Below are 20,987 nucleotides of genomic sequence, written 5' to 3' on the forward strand. Positions count from 1 at the left end.
TGGCTCAGCAAAGCCTCAGGAGAGGCAGCAGCAACGAGCGCCTCGGTGCGCGCTGCTGTTCAGCCGAGCGCCGCTCACCTACTGCGGCGACGGCGGGCACGGGGAGGGAGAACAGCCTCCTTTTATTCCCCCTCCTCACGACACAAACCTCTCATCTCAGGCAGAGACAGCTGGGATCACCCCTCTTATGGCTCCAGCTCCCCCCCAGTTCTGCCACAGGGCTGCTGTGCCTGTGTCGCGGCAATGTCCCACTGGGATGGGCTGCCGGGGTGCCCCGTGGTGACGCACCGCAGGGACGCACCGCAGGGATGCACCGCAGCCAGCTCTTCTCCCAAACGCGGTGCAGCAGGATGCACTGGGAAGCGATTCCCAGCCCCGCTCTGGACCCATCATGTTTTCCCAAGCCACGTCAGCAAACCGTGGCAGGTCTAGGGAAGGAGCTGGGCTTCCCCACGGCCGGGCTCCCTGAGCGGGAGGAGAGCATGCCCACGGGGCTGAGGACCCAGCGCCATTTGAGCTGCTCAGGGTTGGCTTCAGGCCACGTGTGCCTCGGCACTTAGAGGAAAAAGTAAAGCCCACTCATCTGAAACCTGTGACGTGTGATCTCCCAGGAATGCTTTTCTTTCAGAAAGCATTGACTCACAGGAGCCCGAGGAAGCCCACACTTGCGGTGCAATGGCTTGAGATGCTTCGCAGCCCCGGCCCTGCTCCCTCCGGGCGCCGACCCACACCATGACCACACAACACCCCACGGCCCCTCAGCCCCCACGGCAATGCCCAAGAGCATACAGTTAACGGCAGAAAATAAATGCAACCGGTGGCTGCTCCTGGGGCAGCCCAGCACGGCCGTCACAGCGCTGGCGTCTCTTCCCAGTCCTGCCCCACTGCTCTGCCCAGCCTGGAGGAGCCAGCCGGGCTGTGCTGGTGCCTTGGGGAGGCACATGGCACGGCAAGCTCACCCCCAGAAAGCCGCGTCCCCGCCAGCCTGGCAGAGCTGCCAGTCCCTCCCCAAGGCTGGCGCTGCTCGGGGCTGCGTGGGCTGACCGGTGCCGCTGCCAAAACCCGCGCCGTGCTCTAAAAATTGACGCTGAGAGTAGCAACAATCCTCCGGCATTTCCGCCGAGGCACACGGCAAATGTGGCGACGCTGCAAGCGGTGAGCCCGCGGGGGCTTTGCAGGCGGTGGGGTGGGAGGGCAAGTGCCCGGCCATGCAGAGGAAACGCTGCCGTCCTCCTGCAGCCACGACCCAGGAGAAACAGCTGCTTCCCTGCAGCTCCCGAGAGCCGAGTGTGCTTAACACTGGGGAAAAAAAAACCCACAACAAATTAAAGCCCAACCATCTGGCTGCAGAACCATTGGGAAGGGCTCCCTGTGCACCCTGGAAAAGGACTGGACAGACCCTGCATCGCCCAGGGCATTGAATCCCTGTTGCAAGACGGATGCTCATCTAGGGACCAGCCCCCTCCGATGAAGTGGTCCCCAAACAGGGTCTTCGCTACCAACTCCCCAGCAACAAGGCTGGACTGAATTATTCATCCAGCCACGCAGTTGTGTTTTTCTTAGTCATCAGCTCAGAGGAAGCAGCAAGGCACGGAGGCACTGGCGGGGACCTGCGGCCGTCGAGCGGCACGGGGGAAGCAAACCCTGGCAATTCGAACCAAATTCAACATCACCGTCCAACGGAGGGCAAGGTCCTGGCCAGCGGGGTCTGCGCTCCCTGGAGGGGCTGGGGCTCCCTGGATGCCTCCAGCAGTTCGCTTTGGGGGGAAAAAACATTAACAGGGGGTTGTTTCAAGGTCGAGAGCAAAAGGCACAGGAGTGCCGACACCAACAGCTCTCCGTGGCGCGAACAGTACCGAGAGCCAAGGTCGGTCCAGCTTCATTATCGGTAACGAGGAGCAGCAGCATCGGTGCTGGGGCAGGACCCGCCGCTCCTCCTCTGCCGCCCCCCCCCAGCACGCATCGCACCGTGGGCGCGTATCGCAAACGGCAGCAGCTCGGTGGGGTTTTGCTAATAACCGCACTAACGCCATAAAACGGTGCGCGTCGGATGAGGCGTTTGCCGGTGGGAGGGGGGAGGTGGCCGCACGGTTGCCGTGGTGACACCCGCGCAAGCAAAGCTGGAAAAGCCAAAGCCTCCATTTCCCCAGAGCGTCACTTGGGCACAGGAACATCATGGCTCGACGGGTAGGAGGAAAACATCCTGAGACACGGGCAGATTGAACAAGAGCTGACGAGGTCCGGGCTCACCGCAGGTGGACGGCTTCGTGGGGTCCAACCCGGGGAGGTTTGGCTGCATTGATGCAGCTGGGCACGGCTTCCCACCGCTCCCATCTTTTCAATAAATTAAATACTAAAAAAACACCACAGAAAATGAGACAAAATCTGTCCAGATGTTCCCAACAGGACCAGTTGCATCCTCAGAGATGTACTGTCAGTCTTACAACCTCTAGAATCAACCTCTCTTGCCTGAGGGCAGCACTGACCCCACGACCACCACATCTGCAACACAAACATCTCCCCAGCCTGAAGACCCAAAGCATCACCAAGACCCCCAGACCCCCATGGGGCTGCTTCTCACCCTGGAATGGCCTCAGACCAGGGCAGCAGGCATCACCCTTTAAAGCTGAAGGAGCACAAGCTCCCAACACATATTAGTTATGATTGGGAAGAAATATTTTTTCTGATGCAGGCATAAAGATGAAATATTTGATGTTGTCTTCGAGAGGTTCTGCAATCCTTCAAGGCAATGACTCTGTGCTTAGCCAGGATTAAAAATGCTGCGTGCCCCTGTTAGATAAACAAAGCTGTATGAGTTACACCGCTCCGCTGGAGATCCCTTGCCAGGGGAGCAGCTCCATCGCTCTCAGAGCTGGCCAGCAGCGTTGTACAGCAGCACCGTGGCTTCGCTGCCCTTTTGCCAGGCTGTGAGCATGGCCAGGAGCCACGCAGGCAGCACGGTGCAGCCAAGCAAGGCATCACCCCAGTTCTGCCCGGCCGTGGGCATTCGATGGCACAGCACGGAGCCAGTCCCATGCTCCGGGGCAGGGATGTCCCCATGGTGCCACCAACGTTGTCCTGTGCAGGAATTCCACAGCTCCCCATGCTTCCCCAGCGGCTCTCCTCCTCCTCGGGGCTCCCCGCCAGCGGCCTCCCTGCATCCCCCTGCTCGCTGCATCCCTCACCCGCGCCCAGGACAACACTGCCAACACAATATTTTGCTTCCAAAGGCTCTGCAGGTGAACAAGCCCTCAATGCCTGAATTCCCCATTGCCATAGGAACCAGCATGTGTGTCCCCATCACCAGCCAAGGACGAGTGGACAATTGCTGCCAGCTTCTTCCCCAGCAAACACGGCTCTGATCCACTTGGACGTAACTGGATTTCCCCTTTTTCTTCCCCCCCCCCATCCTAATGGGCGACAATATTCTGCTGGCACTCACTGTTCCTGTCGGTGCCCTGCAAGCTCAGCTGCAGATGGCTGTCCCCACACCAGCTTTTTGGGAAAGGCAGCGATGTCCCGCTACAGCGCTCCCCAGCACTGCTGAACCCAGGACTGGCACCTTGCCCTTCCCCACGTGCACACAGAGATCACCAGCATCCACACCAGGAATAAACCGAAACCTGCTGGGGGCAAATAATTAATCAGCGGTAATGAAATGAGTCAGCGGCTCAGTGGAAAGACAGTGAGGGCTTGGGAGGTACTTCGGGGGTGTGAGCAAGGTGAGTCATGGGGCGGGGATGTCCCTAAATGCCCCCATCACAGGGGCAGCAGTGGGGGGCAGAGGCACCCCAAAGCCCACCCATCCCTGCCAGCTCACCCACCTCCCCTCCACTTTCAAAGAAAAACCCAATTCTGCACAGCTGAATTCAGTATTTTATCGCAAATAAAAGATGAAAGTGAAATTAAGCCAAATGTATTCCATTAAATATTCAAACCATTTAGACTTACTCTAGACCCATTTAAATGTTTTATTGGCTATAAAACACTCCCTCACAGGCCCTGGCACCACGAGCAGACCCAGCGTAATGCCTGGCTCAGCACCAGGACAGCTGATGCTCCAGCACCCAAATTGGCCTCCCCAGGGCCAGTTTCTCGCCTGGCACCATCCACAGAGGTGCAGACACAGCGCACGTGTATGCCCACAGCCTTCTTCCAGCACCGAGCCCCTCCTCATCCTGCTCCTTGCAGGGACCCTGCTAAGATGGAGCAAAACAAGGAGCGGGGCACCGACCCACATCCCCAAGGATGCGGGGAAATGCCTCCGGCTGCCGCTCACAGGCGGAGCAATCCCCAGTGGCAGCTCCACTGCACCCACCATCCCCGCAGGAGACGGGTGCTGCAGCGAGGGTGCTCACACGAGCAGATCCATCGCCCCGCACTGAAACCCAACTCTCTGCAGGGACCTCGCAGGGCACTTTGAAGCGCGGCCACCGAGCTACCACCAAAACCTCACACAATCGTACGATGCACAAAGCAACGCTCCCCTTCCCACGCTGCTGCAGGAAAAACAGAAATAAGGTGAAGGCATGGGAGGGCTCCAGGAGTGCAGGCAGCCATCCCCACGGCACGGTGGCATCCCCACGCTGAGGACGGAGAGCACACATCACCAACCCCACGCATCCACAGAGCCAGGACTGCACCTGATGGTGACCCGGCTGCAGTGGATGCCGCTGGCTCAGGGAGGGGACGCTGCAGTGACAACACACGCGCCTGGGCACCGCTTCCCAACCTGCCTCGGCACTGCAGCACAACTTGCCTGGAAAAGAAATTAAAGGATTAAGAAATTAAGCCGTTCTGGTCAGACGCTACAGGGCCTGGGAAGCGACTCGGCTTGTGCTTTCCACGTAGGTTTGCAACAGGCTGCGGATCTACGGGAATTGTACCATCCAGTTGAGTTTCCACCGTGTTGCTCCTCATCCCCTACCAGGGTTTTGAGCTCCCGTACAGCTCTAACGAGGAGGATACAGAAGCAGATTACAACCTCCCTCCTTCCACCAGCAGCTCCCACGTGTATTTTTTCCGTGCTTGCTCCCGAGCAGCCTGGGCCTCCTGCCCTCCACCTGAGCTAATTACACCTTTTATTCCAACCATCCCAGACCAGGACAGACCTATGGGGATGCCGGCTGCCGGCAGGCACCGGGAAGCCACCAGGCAGCAGCGGGGCGGTAGGAACCTGTGAGACACCATTGCCCTTCCAGGAGCATCTCCCATGAAACCCAACATCCCCAGTGGTCTCGCTGTCAGCTGGAATGGATGCAAAATTTCACACCTGGATTAAACACCCAATCTATTCTGGGTGGTATTTCCCAGCCACCAAGGAGGTGGGAGAGCCCCCGGTGTGCTGACAGCAGGGCAGGCACCTTCACATCATCCTGCAAACTGGTTAAGAGTTTTCTTAACAAGGCTCTGGGTCTTGATGCCGCTGCAGCTGCTCATTTAAAGAGCAGCTCAAGCACTTCTCTGCTTTGAAGACATTCATCTTACTTCTTTTACCAACCCCACGGCAAGAATCAAGTCTGTTGTCCACTGGGATTACCACCAGCACACTGGTGCTTGCAGTTTACTGGTGTGCTGCAGAACTGGAGCACATCAAGGAGGTTTATTATTTTTCAAATACAAGAGCCAAAGAAACATGAATAAAATACTAGCATATGCGAGAAAGCGGGTGCAGCCCGCCACGGGCGCTGTGCGCAGCATCTCTTGGCAACTGAGCCCCTGCATGCAAATGACAGGCTTCGCCGACTGCAAAGCTGTGTCCTTCTGCAAGGGAGGAGAGCAGCAGCTGAAAGCAAAGCAGGGCTCAGTTTCCCAGAAAAAAAATTATTATTTACTCCTTTGAGAGCCCATCCTGGGAGCGGGGAACAGGAACCAGCAGCAGCTGCGGAGAAGCTGTTGTCCTAAGAGTCAGACACGACATAAATCGATAAAATCAAGGCGTGTTCCGGCTAAGAGCACCTGCCCTCCCCGTGTGAGCTCTCCAGGACCTGCCTCACCTGCTGCCGGATTCAGGCAGCACCTGGTCCTTACGGCACCGGCGCCTGCATCTCGTCTGCCCCCTGAAACTGGGCAGAAGGGGTGGAAAAGCATCGCAAGAAAACTCCTCTGGGCAAATTTAGCTCAGCTTTCCTTACAGCGAGAAATGAAAAGTATGAAATCAGCTACTGGCTTCTATTAAAATTCATACAGCAACAGGAGATGCAGAACAAGCCAATTTCAGACAAAGAGCTGCTGGAAACACGTACCCAAGGCAGGCACACAGGCACACCCCTGCCCGCCCTGCCCTGCCAGCACAGGGCTCCTTCCTCGCCTCCCCCGGCCCGGAGCGGTCCCAGCCGCACTGCCGCTGGCACAGCAGCCCCACGGAGGGACAGGCAGGCCCAGGCGACGCAGGCAGCACAGAGATGCCCTTCCCAGGGGAAGGCCACTGCTCTTGCAGGGGCACGGAGCCAGGGCTGTCCCCCAGGGAGCTCCAGCTCATGACCCCAGGCACCAAGCTAAACCCACTGACCGCAGCCTGCGGCAGCCCCCCGTCCGACCCCGTACACGTCACCACGCTACACGGCAAAGCGTGAGAACAGAAGAGACAAAACACTCTGCTCAATGCCCAGAGTCCCTTCCCTCGAATGTTCAGGGCTATTTTTGTATACAAAGACACGCTGGAATTAATTTATTTCCATTTCTTTCTTCTGGCCTAAGCAGATCCCCTCCCACTTTTTCCGGATTGATCCATCAGAAAATTAGCCCTGCTAATGCTCAGTGCCAGCTGCTGAGATAAAAGCCAGCCCTTGCCTTTCAGATGGCTCCAGGTTGCACCAACCCTTCAAAAGGAGAACAAACGCTGTGCTGGAGCATCACCCCAAAGGCGGGGATGCAGGCACCCGCTGGGGACCGGCAGGCGCTCAGGGCATCCACACCTCCCTCCCTTGAGCGCATGGAGACCCAGAACCAGACTTGCCAAATCCAGACAGTGGCCAGCGTTAGTTTGCACACCCTGCATGGCCGGAACAAAGCTTTCCATCTCTCCTGCAAAGTTAAGCTCGCTGAGAGAGTCAGCAGGCAGCCAGCAGCTGCTGTTTTGCCAACGGAAGGTGCACACACATACACACTACAAAAAATAAATAGAGATGCAACAAATCTCTTACGCAAAAAAGAAGTATTATATATTGCCGATTCCACGCCCAGAGCAGCACAGGGCTAAATGTAATCAAGAGTCCTTAAAGCTCAGGGTCACAAGTGACAGCTTTTATTTACAGCGCGCAGCAGCCGTCCCAGCGTGCAGATTAACTGCGGCACGGCCAAGGCTGGGCAGAGAGCACGGCCACCACTGGCTCACCCACACCCGAGGACACTCTGGCTGGGGGGGGAAGGGGGGGAGCTGGGGGTCTCTGCAGGGCAACAACCAGCAGAAACCCCTCCTGGGCACGCTGGTACAAACCGGTGGACATTAAGTCCCAGCCTTCAGAGGAAATATTCCCCGTGCCCAGCTCGGGAAGCCCAAAGCTGTGCCCAAGCACCGGGGCTGGCTCCCTCCTCCTCCTCCCACAGGCTTTGCACCAGGACGATGTTGGTTTGCTCCCTCTCCTCGGGGCAGCAAGAGAGGGGCGATACCGTTACACACCTCGGAGGAAACGAAGGCAAGCTGCCCTGCTCTGAACTCCCTGGCAAAGCGCTTCCTAACGGTTTCATCCCACTGATTAACACAGAAACCATCTCCCCTGCTAATGCAAAGAAACTCATTAGCACCTCTTCCCAGGGAGAAGAGGCTCATCTTTAATTTTTTTCTTTTATGTTCTTCTCCTTTCAGGTCTAATTAGTACAAAAATCTTAACTCGCCAACCCTGCAAAGCTTGGGACAGAGTGTGGGGCTGTGAGCACCAGCCATCAGCAGGGAGGGGGCACACAGCGGGCTCATGTCGCCCTTTGGTTTCTCGGCTTTGGCAAGACATTCCTCCCGTTAGTCAGCTGTTACAACGAGACAGAAGTACTGTTGGCTGCACAGCTTTAATTTCTGTCGAGGTTTCTGCGGTGTTCCCAAAATTACAGCACAAGGCAGCTTCTTCAGTAGCACCAAGAAAAATGAGATTCACACCCCTGAGTGATAAACCTGCTCTTTTCCAGGAGACCCTTCTTCCTGAAATCCTAACATACGAAGTTACAAAACCTGCGACCTGCCCCAGATGGCTGCTCTGCCTGCGCAGGCAGGACCCGTCCTGCCCTCACCAGCGGGGATCCGCAGGGAGAGACCTGGCCCCACCACTGCCCCCACGCAGAGGGATCTGCCGAGACCCCCCAGCCCCACGGAAGAGGAGGAGGAAGACTTCATGCCACGGCTCGGCACAGCCCTGGCCATACTGTGGCTCATGGGAGGGAATAATTAAGCCCCCCATTACCTAGCAATGGATGGAAACCCTGAAGGCGATGCTTGCAACAAAGACACCGGAGGCAGAGAGGGGTTTGCCCCCCCACCCCCCAGGGAAGGCTTTTCCGGTCTGGGGGAAGCAGCTCAGCCAGTCTCTGTCGCTCCAAGCAAGCCCTCTGCTCACACAAAGCCCCCACCAGGAGCAGGACCCCTCTCCCCAGGGCTCTGCCTTGCCTTAGTGGCACCCACAGTGGGAGGGGGCTCACCCCAGCAGCGCACCCCCAGCCAAACCCTCTGCTCGGCATCCCGGACACCCCGGCACTGCCCCGGCTGAACAGGGAGGGCTGGTGTGTTCCCAAGGAGCCAAAGATGCTCCCCCAGTAGAAGCCAATAGGTATCATTGTGATGCATTTTTTAATACTACAATCATCTTTGTTTCCCTAGTATCAGCGGTTTATTTTTCCAAATATTATTTAGATCAACATCCTTCTTTGTTTAAGAGACGATGATAAACAAACACAATGCGAGAGGTTCTCCCTAACATAAAACAGTAGGAGGGAAAAAACTTAGGGGGCCATTAGGAATTGTAATGCCAGATTAATTTTAAATGGATTTCTATTCATTTACATTCACTCAGGGCTACATAATCCGTAGCTTTGCGTGTATGTAATGGTTTGACACCCTCAGAAACAAGCGTCTGATCCTGGAGCCACTGGGACCAGTGGACAAACTGGGAGAGGAGGCGGAGAGCAGCTGGGTGGGCGCGGGGGCTGCGTCCCATCCTAGGGTGCTTCGCAGAGACCTGCCGGCATCAACAGGAGTGGAGACAGTCCCAAAAACAACGGCAGGAGGTGGGCAGCTCCGTCCCCACAACGTTCCCAGCCTTTACCCGTGCTCCCGGCAGCTCCCGGCTCCCCTGGCCGAGCAAGGTCGCACGTGCACGGGAGTGCAGCTGCCGCACGCCCTGGCCTTGGGGAGGTCCCCACGGCCTCTGCCGCCAGCGAGGCTCAGCGACCGCCGCAAAACCTCCTGAAAAAGCCCGATGCACCAAAATAATGCCCTGTGCTCGCTCAGCGCCTCTTGCACAGGTCCCAGGCAAACAGAGCAAAAACCCAGTGACTGCCTTCCCCGACCACAACTGCCCACGGTTGCAAACAGCCTCGCTTGCTTCACCTGGAAAACCCAATCCCAGATTCTGGGATTACAGAGAAAAGGAGCATTGATGTGACAGTTTTGTTATTAGACACAAATTAAAACCCAAACACGCTCTCGCAGCAGAAGCCTCCAGCGTTACCACCCCAGAGCTTCTGCATCGTGATGCAAACAGCGAGAGGGGCACAATTACACGGCGCCTGCAAATAGGATTATCTTAATGGAAACGGAGATGTACAATCAAAAAACTATTTATGTGTCCCCCCAAAAATTATGAGTACCATACAAAGGTGATAATAATGAGTTTTAGGGCATACACATGATCTTCCCCACTGTATAATCTGCCCATTTCAAACTGATGTAGCTTTAGCAGCTCTATTACAGAAGTAAATTAACCCTAATTTGATTGCTTCTCAGTAGCAGTCATTTCAGTGCTCTAATCAATAAGTCACAGGATTTTATGACTGCCCTTGGTATCAATCATTGCAATCAGTAATAAAACGCTTTTCATTTTAAGAGTACCTGAAATACCATGTAATTACCGTTGTATAAAAATATGGACTCCAATTTACCAACTTCACCAAGCCGCTGCTGCAGCCTGCAGCGTCGCTCTGCACCAAAAGCCTATTTGCAGGGAAAAGCATCACTTTGTTTCTAAAGGCTTTGCGAGCCATCCCTCATCTCTTCCACAACTCACTGTACCAGTGAGTTATTGTTCACACACCAACAAAATAATAGGTTACAAGAGACACCCAGTTCCCAGCAATCCTCCAAGAAGGGGAAATCCAAGATCCTGCTGAGAAAAGGCGGTCGGGAAGATGCAGCACTGGTGTGTGGCATCACCACCAGTGCTTCAGTGCACCCACTGAAGCAGAGCCAAAAGCTATCACACAGTGAGACGACGCAGTCGGTGCCCTGACAGCAGGGCAGGGAGAGCAGAGCCACCGGGCACGTCCCCATTCCCAAGGGCTGAGCCTCCCCCCGGGGGCCTGCAGCACTGGCTGGACATCTCGGGGGGTTGCGAGCTCATGGTTTGGGGGAAACAGATGGTTGGGGAACTGGTGAGGGACAGGGAGCACCCGATCCTTGGGCCAGCGACCCAAGGCAGGCACACTGCTGGCTGCTGCTTTTGGTAGCAAAAGCTCCCTCACTTGCCCTTCACAGACTGCCGTAAGGTTTCTTTGATGCCATCTCTGTAAAGTCACCGGCCCCGTTGCTCTGCTGTCCCACCCCAGGGGTGCCCGCTCTGCAGCCCAGGGTGCCCATGGCAGCCCCACCGCCCCCCTTCACCAGGGGCTGCCTGGACCACAGCATCCCTGGGCAGCCCCCCAGCCCGAGGGCCCTGGCCAGCACTAACACGTTCCTGCCTGGCAAAGGACGCTCTGCCCACACCAGGGCACTGCAAGACATGAGCTGTCTCCCCTTCTGTCCCCCATTCCCCACGTTATCCCCCCTCTCAAGCAGGTTCCCACTGTCCTCGTTGGTGCCGCACAGCCCTGACACGCTGCCCTTGGGGTTCCCCCCGCACCGGTACCGGGATGCTCCGGTCGCTGCCACCAGAACAGTTATTCTCCAGGAGCTCAGACAGCCCTCAGCACAACTCATGTCCTCTGTGCCAGAAGGAGCAGGGCCACCCTGGCACTGCACCTCCACACTGGCACCCCAAAGCTGTGCTCAGGGGATGTTTCCAGGGGATTTTGGTGTGTGTCAGTTTTGGTTTTGTTGGGGTTTTTTGTTTGTTTTTTTTAAAAAATAACCAAACGACAAACTCTTAAGAACACCGAAACTGATTTAGGGAAATACTTTCACTGGGCAGATGCTCAGACCTCAGCCGTTGTTCTCACACGAATCATCCCCAGGACCCAGGGCAGAGGACATGTTCCCCCATCCTCATGCAAAACAGTAGCGAAGAGGCTGCGGCGCTGCCACCGCCATCAGATGGCTGCTCAGCCCTGAGCTGCCCCAGCTGGAGCTGACACGGGTCAGGATGATGAGGTTTAAGTCGCTGGAGCAATATTTTGTTGCTCCTCTGCAAAAGCCGTCACTCACCTGCCAGACCCGCCGGGGACAGAGGAGCCCCCCAGGCACTTACCCTGAAGTCGATTCCGACTGTGGAAATGAAGCTGCCGGCGAGGAAAGCGCCGTCTTTGAACCTCACCAGCAAGCAGGTTTTGCCGACCCCCGAGTCGCCCACCAGCATCACCTGCGAGGGAGCAGGGGGGGTGTGCGTTAGCGAGTTTCAGGAAGGAAGCCCCACCACAGCTGTTATGTGTCTCCATCCCAAAAGCACCATCCCAGGAGATCCTGTATCCTTGAGGGGGAAAAGCATGTCCAAGGGCGATGTCCTCTAGACGCAGGGGAGGGTGGGGGAGAGAAGAGGGGACCCACAGTGGGATTATTCCCTACCCTGCACTACACGTGTCCCTGAGCACTCGCCAAACTTGAGACACCTTCCCCCGACCAGTACTTAACTGATCCTCTGTGGGGGCACAAACAGCCCTCAAAAACCAAGAGGTGCTGCCCCCAGCGCACACATGAAACAGCCCAGAACCCGCCACGCGTGGAGCTTTCTGGGAGGGCACTGCTGCCCACGGGGAGACTTCACGGGGCCCCCAACCATAAGCACCAGCTCCAGGAGCGCACTCTGCCTTCTGTGAGCAAACTCCTTCAGCAGGACCCGCACAGCCTTGTGGCCGCCCTCCCGGTCCTCAGCAGATACCGAGGGAGCAGCTCCTGATGCTGCCTGCCTCAGTTTCCCCACCCAGCAGCAGCCCCGGGGACAGACAGGGCAAGCACCCACACTGCCACAAAGAAACCACAGCAGAGCTAAAACTGCTCCCACACGCAGCTCTCCGAAGCCTGTGCTCAAACCACAAGCTCTCCTGAGCCCTCCTGCCCCCCCGGGGCTGCCGACCCTGCTGCCCTGGGCAGGACAACTTCCTGACACCGAGAAATCCCAGACCACGCAGCTGAGCTGCATTAGTGGCTTCTGCACCCACACCGACTTGCATGGCTTCACGCTGACATGGCAAGGTTCCTTCTCTCCCAAAAGCGCTGTCATTAGCCTTCTGTAAGCCATTAGCCCAGGACCGAACTTATATGGTTTTAAGGTAGGCACTGCCCTGGGTTACACCGAACCCACGCAGGAGCCATCAGAAGCAGCAAATGCCACCACCACTCTGCAGCTCAGCCTCCCGAGAGGCCCCAGTAGCCCCGGTTGCAGCTGTAACTTGTTTTGGGGCTGGAGGGCATCGCCAGGGAGGGGAGCGGGTGGCGGGGATCCAGCCATGGTGCTCCATCGCCCACGGTGCAGAGCCCCACACTGGGTCTCCAACGGGAGCACCGCACGCAGTCGTGCGCCGAGCTCTGGCACAACAGGGTTAGGGGAGCCAGCGAGCCCACAAATGTATCTGTGTGAAGCCAGGGAAAGGGGAGGAAAAAAGGCATTTTTAGTACAAATTTAGTGATTTTTTTTTAAATTTTCCAGACCTCTGTTCTAGAGCAGGGTGACCTTTAAAGGCAGCTTCTCCCTGCCCAGCACTGCTGAAGCCTCAGCCGGGGCACGCAGCAGCACCCAGGGCCAGGCTCACACCAAGGGCTCAGCGACCAGGAGCCAGCCCCATGCCTGGGACTCGTGTTTGGTCACTGCCTCTGGCAGAGGGGTAAAGGAAAGAGAAAGTTTAATAAAACAGGTTTTTACTAAATACAAAGCAATTTGTCACTGGTTGAAAACCAACCAGACCGTTAGCAGAGGTTTTGGCTACCTGAGGCGTTTGGGCTTATCTGAGACCCCATCTGGCTCATCCCTGTGCCATGGGGGCAATCTCCAGCGAAAGCCCCAGCCCCAGGGAGGTAGATGTGAGCTCAAGGAGCCAGGACCAGCGTGAACACGGAGATGGCTCCATTTTAGGGAAGCTGTTGAACTGTCACTGCAGCTGTATCAGGACCAACCGCCTACAAAAGCAAACAAATTCACTTCTTGAACACCCCTCACCTACTCAATGTCCCAAATCTTAACAACGTGATGGCCACACTGAACGCCACAGGCACTGAGCTCTCCAACAGAGCACGCCAGGGTTGGACTTGCCGTAGCAAACACCTTCTCCAAGCCTAACCCCCTGCGCTCGGTTACAAAGATCTGTGTTAGAAATGCAGTCAGATGGGTCGCGCTGAATTGCAGCCTCAGCCAAAATCGCTACGTGAGCTCCAAGCTAGGCTTGCATCAGGTCGCATGACAGAGAGGGGCTGCAAGTATGTTTGATCTGTGACTCGCTCCCCAGAATCTGAAGCGGCGAGAAGAAGCCATCTGAGCCCTTAAAAGAAAGCACAAGCTGGAGACATTTCAACAGCAGCCAGAGCAGATTCGATGAGACTCAAGGAATACTGTCACCCCGCTCTACAACCGCATTTTTTACATGGTTAAAGAGGAACCAGAAGGTTACAAGAACTCATCTGAGCAGAAAGCCTTTTGTCATCACTTGTAAAAGTTCCGCAGAAGCAGCCCCGCTGCCGAGGGCTCTGCAGGGGCAGCCCCGCACCGAGCCCAGCCCCAGCCGCCCCGGGAGCCCGCCCGCGGCGGACCCGCCGCCTGAGACCCGAACCAGGCGGCAGCAGAGGAGGGGGGGGATGCCGGGGCTGGCGGGGGGGGGGGGGGAAGGCATGCCCGCCCGGTCCCGGACCCCGGGAACTTCTCCGGCGGCCGCGGGCAGGCTGCGCCCGGCCCCGGCCCCGCACCCGACGGACCCCGCACCGACAGCTGCACCGGGCTCCCGCCTCCGCGCCCCTCCCCGCGCCCCCCGGCCCCGCACCTTGAAGGCGAGATCGTAGAACTCGCCGCTGCTGCTCAGCGAGGGCCGCCCGGCCGCCGCACCGCCGTTGCGGGGCAGCTCAGGGGCGGGCGCGGAGCTCCGCGGGCCGGCGGCGGCAGCAGCACGGCCGGGCCCCTGGGCGGCGGGGGGCAGCGCGGCGGAGGGCGCGGCGCCGCCGCCGCCCTTGCTGCGAGCCGCCTTCTTCCGCGACATGCCGGGGCCACGGCGCCGCGCCGGGCGCTGGGGGGGCGCGGGCTGTGCCGGCCGCTACCGCCGCGGTCTCCCCCGGCCCGGCCCCGCCACCAATGGCAGCGCCGCGGGGGCGGTGGCGGGGGCCGGACCGCTCCGCTCCGCGCCCGCTGGCTCCGCCCCGGCCCGCGCCCCGCACCGCGCTGCACCGGCGGTAACCGGGGGGGGGGGGGGGGGAACCTGCGCGCGCACGGGAGCGGCGCGCGGGGCGCTGGTGCACGCGCGTGGGGAGCGGCGCGCGGGGCTGCGACACGTGCGTGAAGGGAGCGGGGGGGGGGGGTGTTGCACACACGAAGGGAGCGGCGCTGAGGGTGCTCACACGCACCCACGGGGACATTTGCACCCCGGGAAGCAGCGTGGGGTGTCCTACCCCGTGCCCGCCCCCCCTGAGCCACTCGTGTGCCCCAGCCCCACAGCAAGCAGCGGCAGGAGGGAGGGTGCTCAGTGGGGTTTCGGTGCAGCCCCCCACCCAGCCGGGTTTGGGGTCCATCCCCCACAGCTGGGGTCCCCCCTGCCCCAGGTTTGCCACAGTCCGGGCACGGTTGGGGGGGTTCACTCGAGGCAGATACGGACCATCTGCTGCTGGCAGCACCCCTGTGAGAAGCGGGGTCTGAGGGCAGGCGCGGAGCAGGGCAGAGCCCGGGGGGTGCACGGAGCGTGGGCTGCCGGGGCCGCAGGCTCGAGTGTTTCTAAGACAGTTATCCCCAGTCCGTCTCAGCAACTGGTTTCAGCGAGCAACACTTGGCATCTTTCTGACTGCAAATGGAGTGTCACCTGAGGCGCTTGCGACTCTCTCGACTGAAATAAATGTCTTTCGCTATGTGACATATTTCCAGTGGTGTGGCCTCATCCTGACTGGAAAGGGAGGCTTGAACAGTCACATTGAAGGAGGAGTGGAGAATAAATTGCTCTGGTGAGAAGTCAGGCAGGCGCACAATGAAGATGTAAATAAGTAATAGCACTTGCACAAGAGGGAGGTGATGGCCAACACGGCGCGGCTCAGCCCGCCCGGCAAACCCAGGGCCAGTGCCAGAGCTGGGGCACCTGCCACGGTGACGCTGAGGTGCCAACACTGGAGCTCGGGTGCCAGGTGCGGTGATGCTGAGGGGTTGCTGTCAGCGTGGGCACGGATGAGGTTTTCCCTTTGCTGCCCTGGGAGCGTTTAATTCTACAGTTAATCCCTGATCAATGGCCCTAAAGCACTCCGGTGTGAGGAGGAGGAGCAGGCAGTAGAGCTCCGATGGCTTTGGACACGGACAAGGGAGATGAGCCGGGTCAGGAGCTCCCGTGCCTGGTTCCTGGGCGAGATCCTCCTCCCACCCCAAGTCTCAGGCACGCGTGGCCGTCGTGGGCCCCAGGAAACACTGAGGAGCTCTGGGTTTGCAGCACTCCTCCAACGCAGCTGAGGCCAGAGGAAATGCTCTCACAGTGGAGGCTTATCCCCCTGCTCCCCATCACGCACTCTCCATCCTGATGAGCTAGCCGGGAGATGGAAGACCTGACTCGTCAGAGCAGACTCGATGCCAGGTATAATCTGATTTTCCGGGACAGCTGCAGTCAATAGAGGCCGAGGCCTCGGAGCAAAGTGTGATGCTGGAGCCATCTGTGGGTCTGTAGGGTTTTTAAGTGGTCCCTGTGCAGTGACAAGTCCGTGGTGGAGCTTTTCCCCGGCACTACCTGCCTGGAGGAAGGGGGTACGCAGCCCCAGCACCCCGCACCTTTGGGGAGCATGCCCCCAGGCTGTGACCGCTGAAGCACAGGGACTTTTCCCCTCTCTCAGTCAATGACGATGGAAATCTCTGTCAACAGCCCTGTGTTCAGGAGCAAACAAAGCCAGCTGCTTATCGCCGCCGCATCAGGGCAACGCCGGAGGAGGATGGCTCCTTATCACGGGTGGCAGCAGGGAAGCATGCCTGGTTAATTCTGCCTTTATCAAAGGTTGCGTGCTCCAGCGCCTGCAGCAGTGCTGATCCTTGCTGCCCTGGCCCCCCCAAATTCAGCCTCGTACAGCACCAGAGCTCAGAGCACCGTGACCACGAACATTGCAGGGAGAAGCATCTTCAGCAAGTTTCTCTCCTTTAGAAAACGTGTGTGCAGAGACACAGTCTGCTCAGAAATCGCAGTCACGCCTGGAGATGTTGCTCCTCATATAGTTACAGGAACTAATCAGATAACTGCAGCTGAACTAAGGGGGATATATTTACTAAAAATAGATTAATGGAACAACAGACGCCTGAAGATACGGCATGCCTTGGGGAATCAGGACTGTGGTATCTGGCAGGGCTCTGAGCGAGGCCGGCTGTGACAGTGGCTATCTGTTACTCTGACACATCTACGTATAAGTAGATTTGTTTTTAAAGGCAGAAAATCAGCTCGTCCCCATCAGGGCTGTCAACCCAAGAGGCCTGTTGTATTGCAGCCTATGGGGGACTGTCAGTGCAAGCACTAAGCGCCCGCTAGCGCCAGCTACTTCTGCCTGTGCCAACAGCCGAGAAGCAGCCCGAGGCCCGTGGGGGACGGCACCTGCCCTTGGCTCGGCCATCCCTGCCTGGGGACAGAGCTCCGCGCAGGGCTGGAGACACAAAGAGCCTGGCCGATGCTGGGCGCTGGGCTCTGGCCAGCTGCTCTGCACAAACACTGTGCTTCAGGATTTTAAATCTAGATGTTTTCTTCGGCACGGAAATTTGCAGGGTTCTCTGTGTGCCAGAAGTTGCACGCTGTGCTCGGAGCCAAGCGAGCTATTTCAGTGCGAGGCCAGCCCTCCTTCCTCCCGCTGGCCCATGTTGCTCGATTGCTGGCTCGTGCCGCAGCTTTCCCCGCACTCCCCCAGCCTCAGCTGCTCCTCGCTGCTCCGTCTCCTGGGCAGGGACACCCGCCCTGTCCTGGCCAGGCTCTGGCGATACCTCTCCTGGCAGCCCGGGAGCGTGCTGAGCCTGCTGCCCTCCTGCTCCCAGCTCTTGTCGCTGGCTCAGACGGAGCAGAGTTGTGTCTTCAGCAGGCAGGCTGCAAGGACGAGCTATTCCCACCAGAGACAATGTCAGCTGCACCATCTTGGAAGGTGTTCATCTTCTTTGTTTGGTGGCTGCAGGAAAAGCAGTGCAGGCTCTTTCCATGCGCTGCTGGTAAGCACGGCTCGGCTTGCTTCTGCTGTGACCTATTGCAGTGCCACCAGCCAAGGTTAAGGGGACTTTTCTCCTAATCACATGTAAACCTGCCGGCTCTTCCCACTCTGTTCTGGTACAGGTCCTTTGCCAAGGATGCACAGAGCTCCCACTCCAAAGTGGTCATAGAGAAGGGGCCTGAAGGCAGTGGGCATCACCTGGATGGGAGGTGCAGGAGGGCAGCCGGGGGACAAAGGTGACACCATGCTCACAGGGCTGACTCGTCACCTGGGCAAAATGCAGGGAGCTTGGTTTCGTGGTACACACGAGCAGACATCCACCAGAGATGTCAGAGGGGACAGCCCTGCTTCAGCAAGCATCTCCCCGCAGAGCAGAGTGCATGCAGGAGGTGTGGGGGCGTGCGGGGGCACGGGAAGGCAGAGGGAGCGTGCACAGGGCACGGGACACGTGCAGGAGGTGGATCCCAGCACCCTGCCATGCTCAGCGGGCGAGGGCTTTCTCTCTGCCGCCTTGGGAAGGGCCCAGCCCACGCAGTGCTCAGCAGGAACCGTTCCCTCCCTCGCCAGTTATTGTTCTTCCCTCCCCATTGCTCACTTACCTTTGAACACTTCAATCTCGTTGCCTTTGTCAGTGTCACTGGCTTTTAATTGAAATTCCTCAGACATCTTCTCATCAACACAGCCCATCAGTTATTTTTGTGTGGGAAGCGATTGTTTTCCTTTCGCAGCTGTGAAAGTTAAATTCCAGCGTTTCGCTGGGAGACTGCTTTTGTCCCTTGCCTTTCTCATATTGCCAAGCCCAGTCTTACATTGCAACTCTCTTTCCTTTGTCTGGTTATTTCATTTTCGGTCTCTCCTGTGCCCAGTCCCTCTGTTTCCATCTCAGGCTCCTCAGCCTATCCCTCTGATCTCTCCTGAAGGACAGCTTCCACCTGTGGTTCCCTCCAGCATCCTTCATCACCGTTGTTTTCCCTGCAAAGCATCCAGGAGGTTTGCAGAGCCCAGCCTGTTACTAAGTCTTTGCTTCTTGGCATTCAAATCCCCAATTTATCTGCACGGCAAGCCCTGTTCAATGTGTCACACCACCAGCAGGCTCGCCCAGCAGGTCTGGCTTGCCCAGAGATGTGGAGGGTTCTGTGCTCCTTTCGATGCTGGAGGGACCCCAGGAGATTTGGGGGTCGGGAGGGTGTAGCCCGCCGCAGGGCAGGGCAGCTCCGTCACGCCACAAACCAGCCCTGCAACCAGGCTGGCACTTTAATGAGTTGCAGAAGTTGCTGCTTTTGAAGAAATTTTTGGTAATAGCAGTAACCAGCTCCCCAAGGAGGGTTGTAAACCATGGAGCTGGTCAGATACTGTAATCTCAGCACAGGCCTTGTCTTGGCACGTGCAGCCCAGGGACAAAGTCTGAACACTCCTTTGCCCACCAAACTGCCCCCATTAGCTCCTTCTCCCTCTCCAAAAGGCAAAGTCAAGTGAAGAAAACATCTTCCCTGACACTCTGCAACCCCTAGCAGTGTTCAAGAGGTGGGACCCATGCTGGCAACAAAAGCACCACCCAAACCACCGCCAAGACATCATTTCCACGGGTGGCAGGAGGACGTGGACGGGGTCTGTGCCCCAAGCACAGCCCTGCAGGTCTGAGTCCTTCCCGCGCTCCAGAGCCCGGCAGAGCTGCCGAGCCGAGGTGGCTCAGTCAGTCCCCTCCTCCGGAGCAGAGCAAGAGCCCTTCGCTGTAACCAGCTGGCTGTCCTGGGCTCAGGCTGGCAAATGAGACATGGGGCACGGCTTCCCCCTCTGCCCTGCTCCGGGGCCGGCACCCCGGGATTACCCACGGCACGGCACTGGGAGGTGGCAGCAGTAGCTGGGGCCAAGCAGGACACATTGCGGCTGCTGATACTGACTGTAAAATAAAACAAACCCCAGCAAACACGGGGACCCCCCCCCCCCTTTGCACCTGAAGGGTTTTGCTCCCTGCAGGTCAGCATCCCACGTCCCTGCCAGCAGCGTGCTGGGACACGGGCCCTGCCTGGCACCTCCTCTGTCCCTGGCATTTCCCCACGGGCATCTCCAGGGGAACCACAGTGCTGCCCCGGGCCCCCGCCGACCCCTCCTGCGCACTGAAGGGTGATGGTGCCAGATTCTAATGAGCCTGCACTGGGCTGAGGCCAGGAAATTAATTTTCCTTGTGCCAAGATCAAAATGAGCCAAGGTTTCAGCCAGCGGAGGACCAGGCACAGGAAAGCCCCCAGCTCCAGCAGTCACCCACGAGAGCTTTCAAATGTGATGAAGAGTTGAATGTTCAAAGGGCCTTTGAAACGTGTCCTACTGAGATGGGGGGGGGGCAAGCAACAAACACTCAGACTCCCAAATAGGAGATATTTTCAGGCTATTTGGTAAATTTTAAATGCTTTTCAGACATGCCTCAGCAGCATCAAATATTTTAGAAATATAACATCACAGCTTAAAACTATCCAAGATATTTTGTAGCCATATACAGACACATCCTGAGATGGGGAAGAGTTAAAGCATGGTTATGGGTTCAAAAGCAAGCGTATAAATGTCACAGGGTGCGTCCATTATTTGTGCACACTCGGCCGTTTCAATTCCAGATAGGTTCACACCAGTCACACCACGCCTGGGAGCACGAACCCAGCCGGTGGCCCCGAGCTTGGCTGCTTCCTGGGGTGCTGCCTGAAGAGTCACTGCAGCAGAGCCCAAGGAGCTTGAGCAGATAAAAACCCAAAAACCCTTGTCTTTGGAAACACAGAGCGCTGGAGGCACTGCAGAGCTAGAGAGCTACCCTGGGCCAGCACCAGCTCTGGGATGAGTGCAGTGCTCTGGGGCCCTGTAAAATAATAAGCAGCAGTAATGAGCAAGCATGGAAATGTGCAGAGGCTCATAAAGCTGCTACTCCAGAGAATAAGTCAACCACTAAGGGCCAGGCTGGGAAGAAACTCCCACTGGAGTGAGTCGTTGCATCCCTGCCTGTGCTGGGCTTGCCTGCACTTTCCCCTGCGGCAGCATGTGCCAGCCCCTCACCGGCCAGGGGTGCGGGTCCCTCGGAGGGGGGGGGAAGCAAATTCACCTCCTGGGAAAGCTGCGGGCGCTGGGGAGCAGCAGGGCCCTGTTCGTGGCGGTTGCGTGGTGGTGGATGAAGAGCTGGGCTCCCGCTTGCTGGGGGAGATGCAGATCCGTAGCCGTGGCTTGTTCAGCCATTCATAGCGCAAATTGGTGGCAGATTGCTGATTAGACCTAACAGGCAGTGCCAGGTGGCACTTATCAGCCTAAGAATCAA

At 57.8% G+C, this 20,987-nt stretch overlaps 1 protein-coding gene across 1 annotated transcript in view; it reads right to left on the reverse strand.

The window, feature by feature from the left end:
* RAB26 (RAB26, member RAS oncogene family) overlaps positions 1-14,650 on the reverse strand; it is a 31,739-nt gene extending 17,089 nt beyond the window's left edge. The window contains exons 1-2 of the mRNA XM_075767505.1: positions 14,323-14,650; positions 11,607-11,717 (exon numbers count right to left, since the gene is read on the reverse strand). Of these exons, the coding sequence (XP_075623620.1) occupies positions 11,607-11,717; positions 14,323-14,535 (324 nt within the window). The 5' untranslated portion in view covers positions 14,536-14,650. The remainder of the gene's footprint in view (positions 1-11,606; positions 11,718-14,322) is intronic.
* Positions 14,651-20,987: the final 6,337 nt, after the last annotated feature.

Source organism: Balearica regulorum, chromosome 15 (assembly GCF_011004875.1).
Source record: "Balearica regulorum gibbericeps isolate bBalReg1 chromosome 15, bBalReg1.pri, whole genome shotgun sequence".
Taxonomy (NCBI): Eukaryota; Metazoa; Chordata; class Aves; order Gruiformes; family Gruidae; genus Balearica; species Balearica regulorum.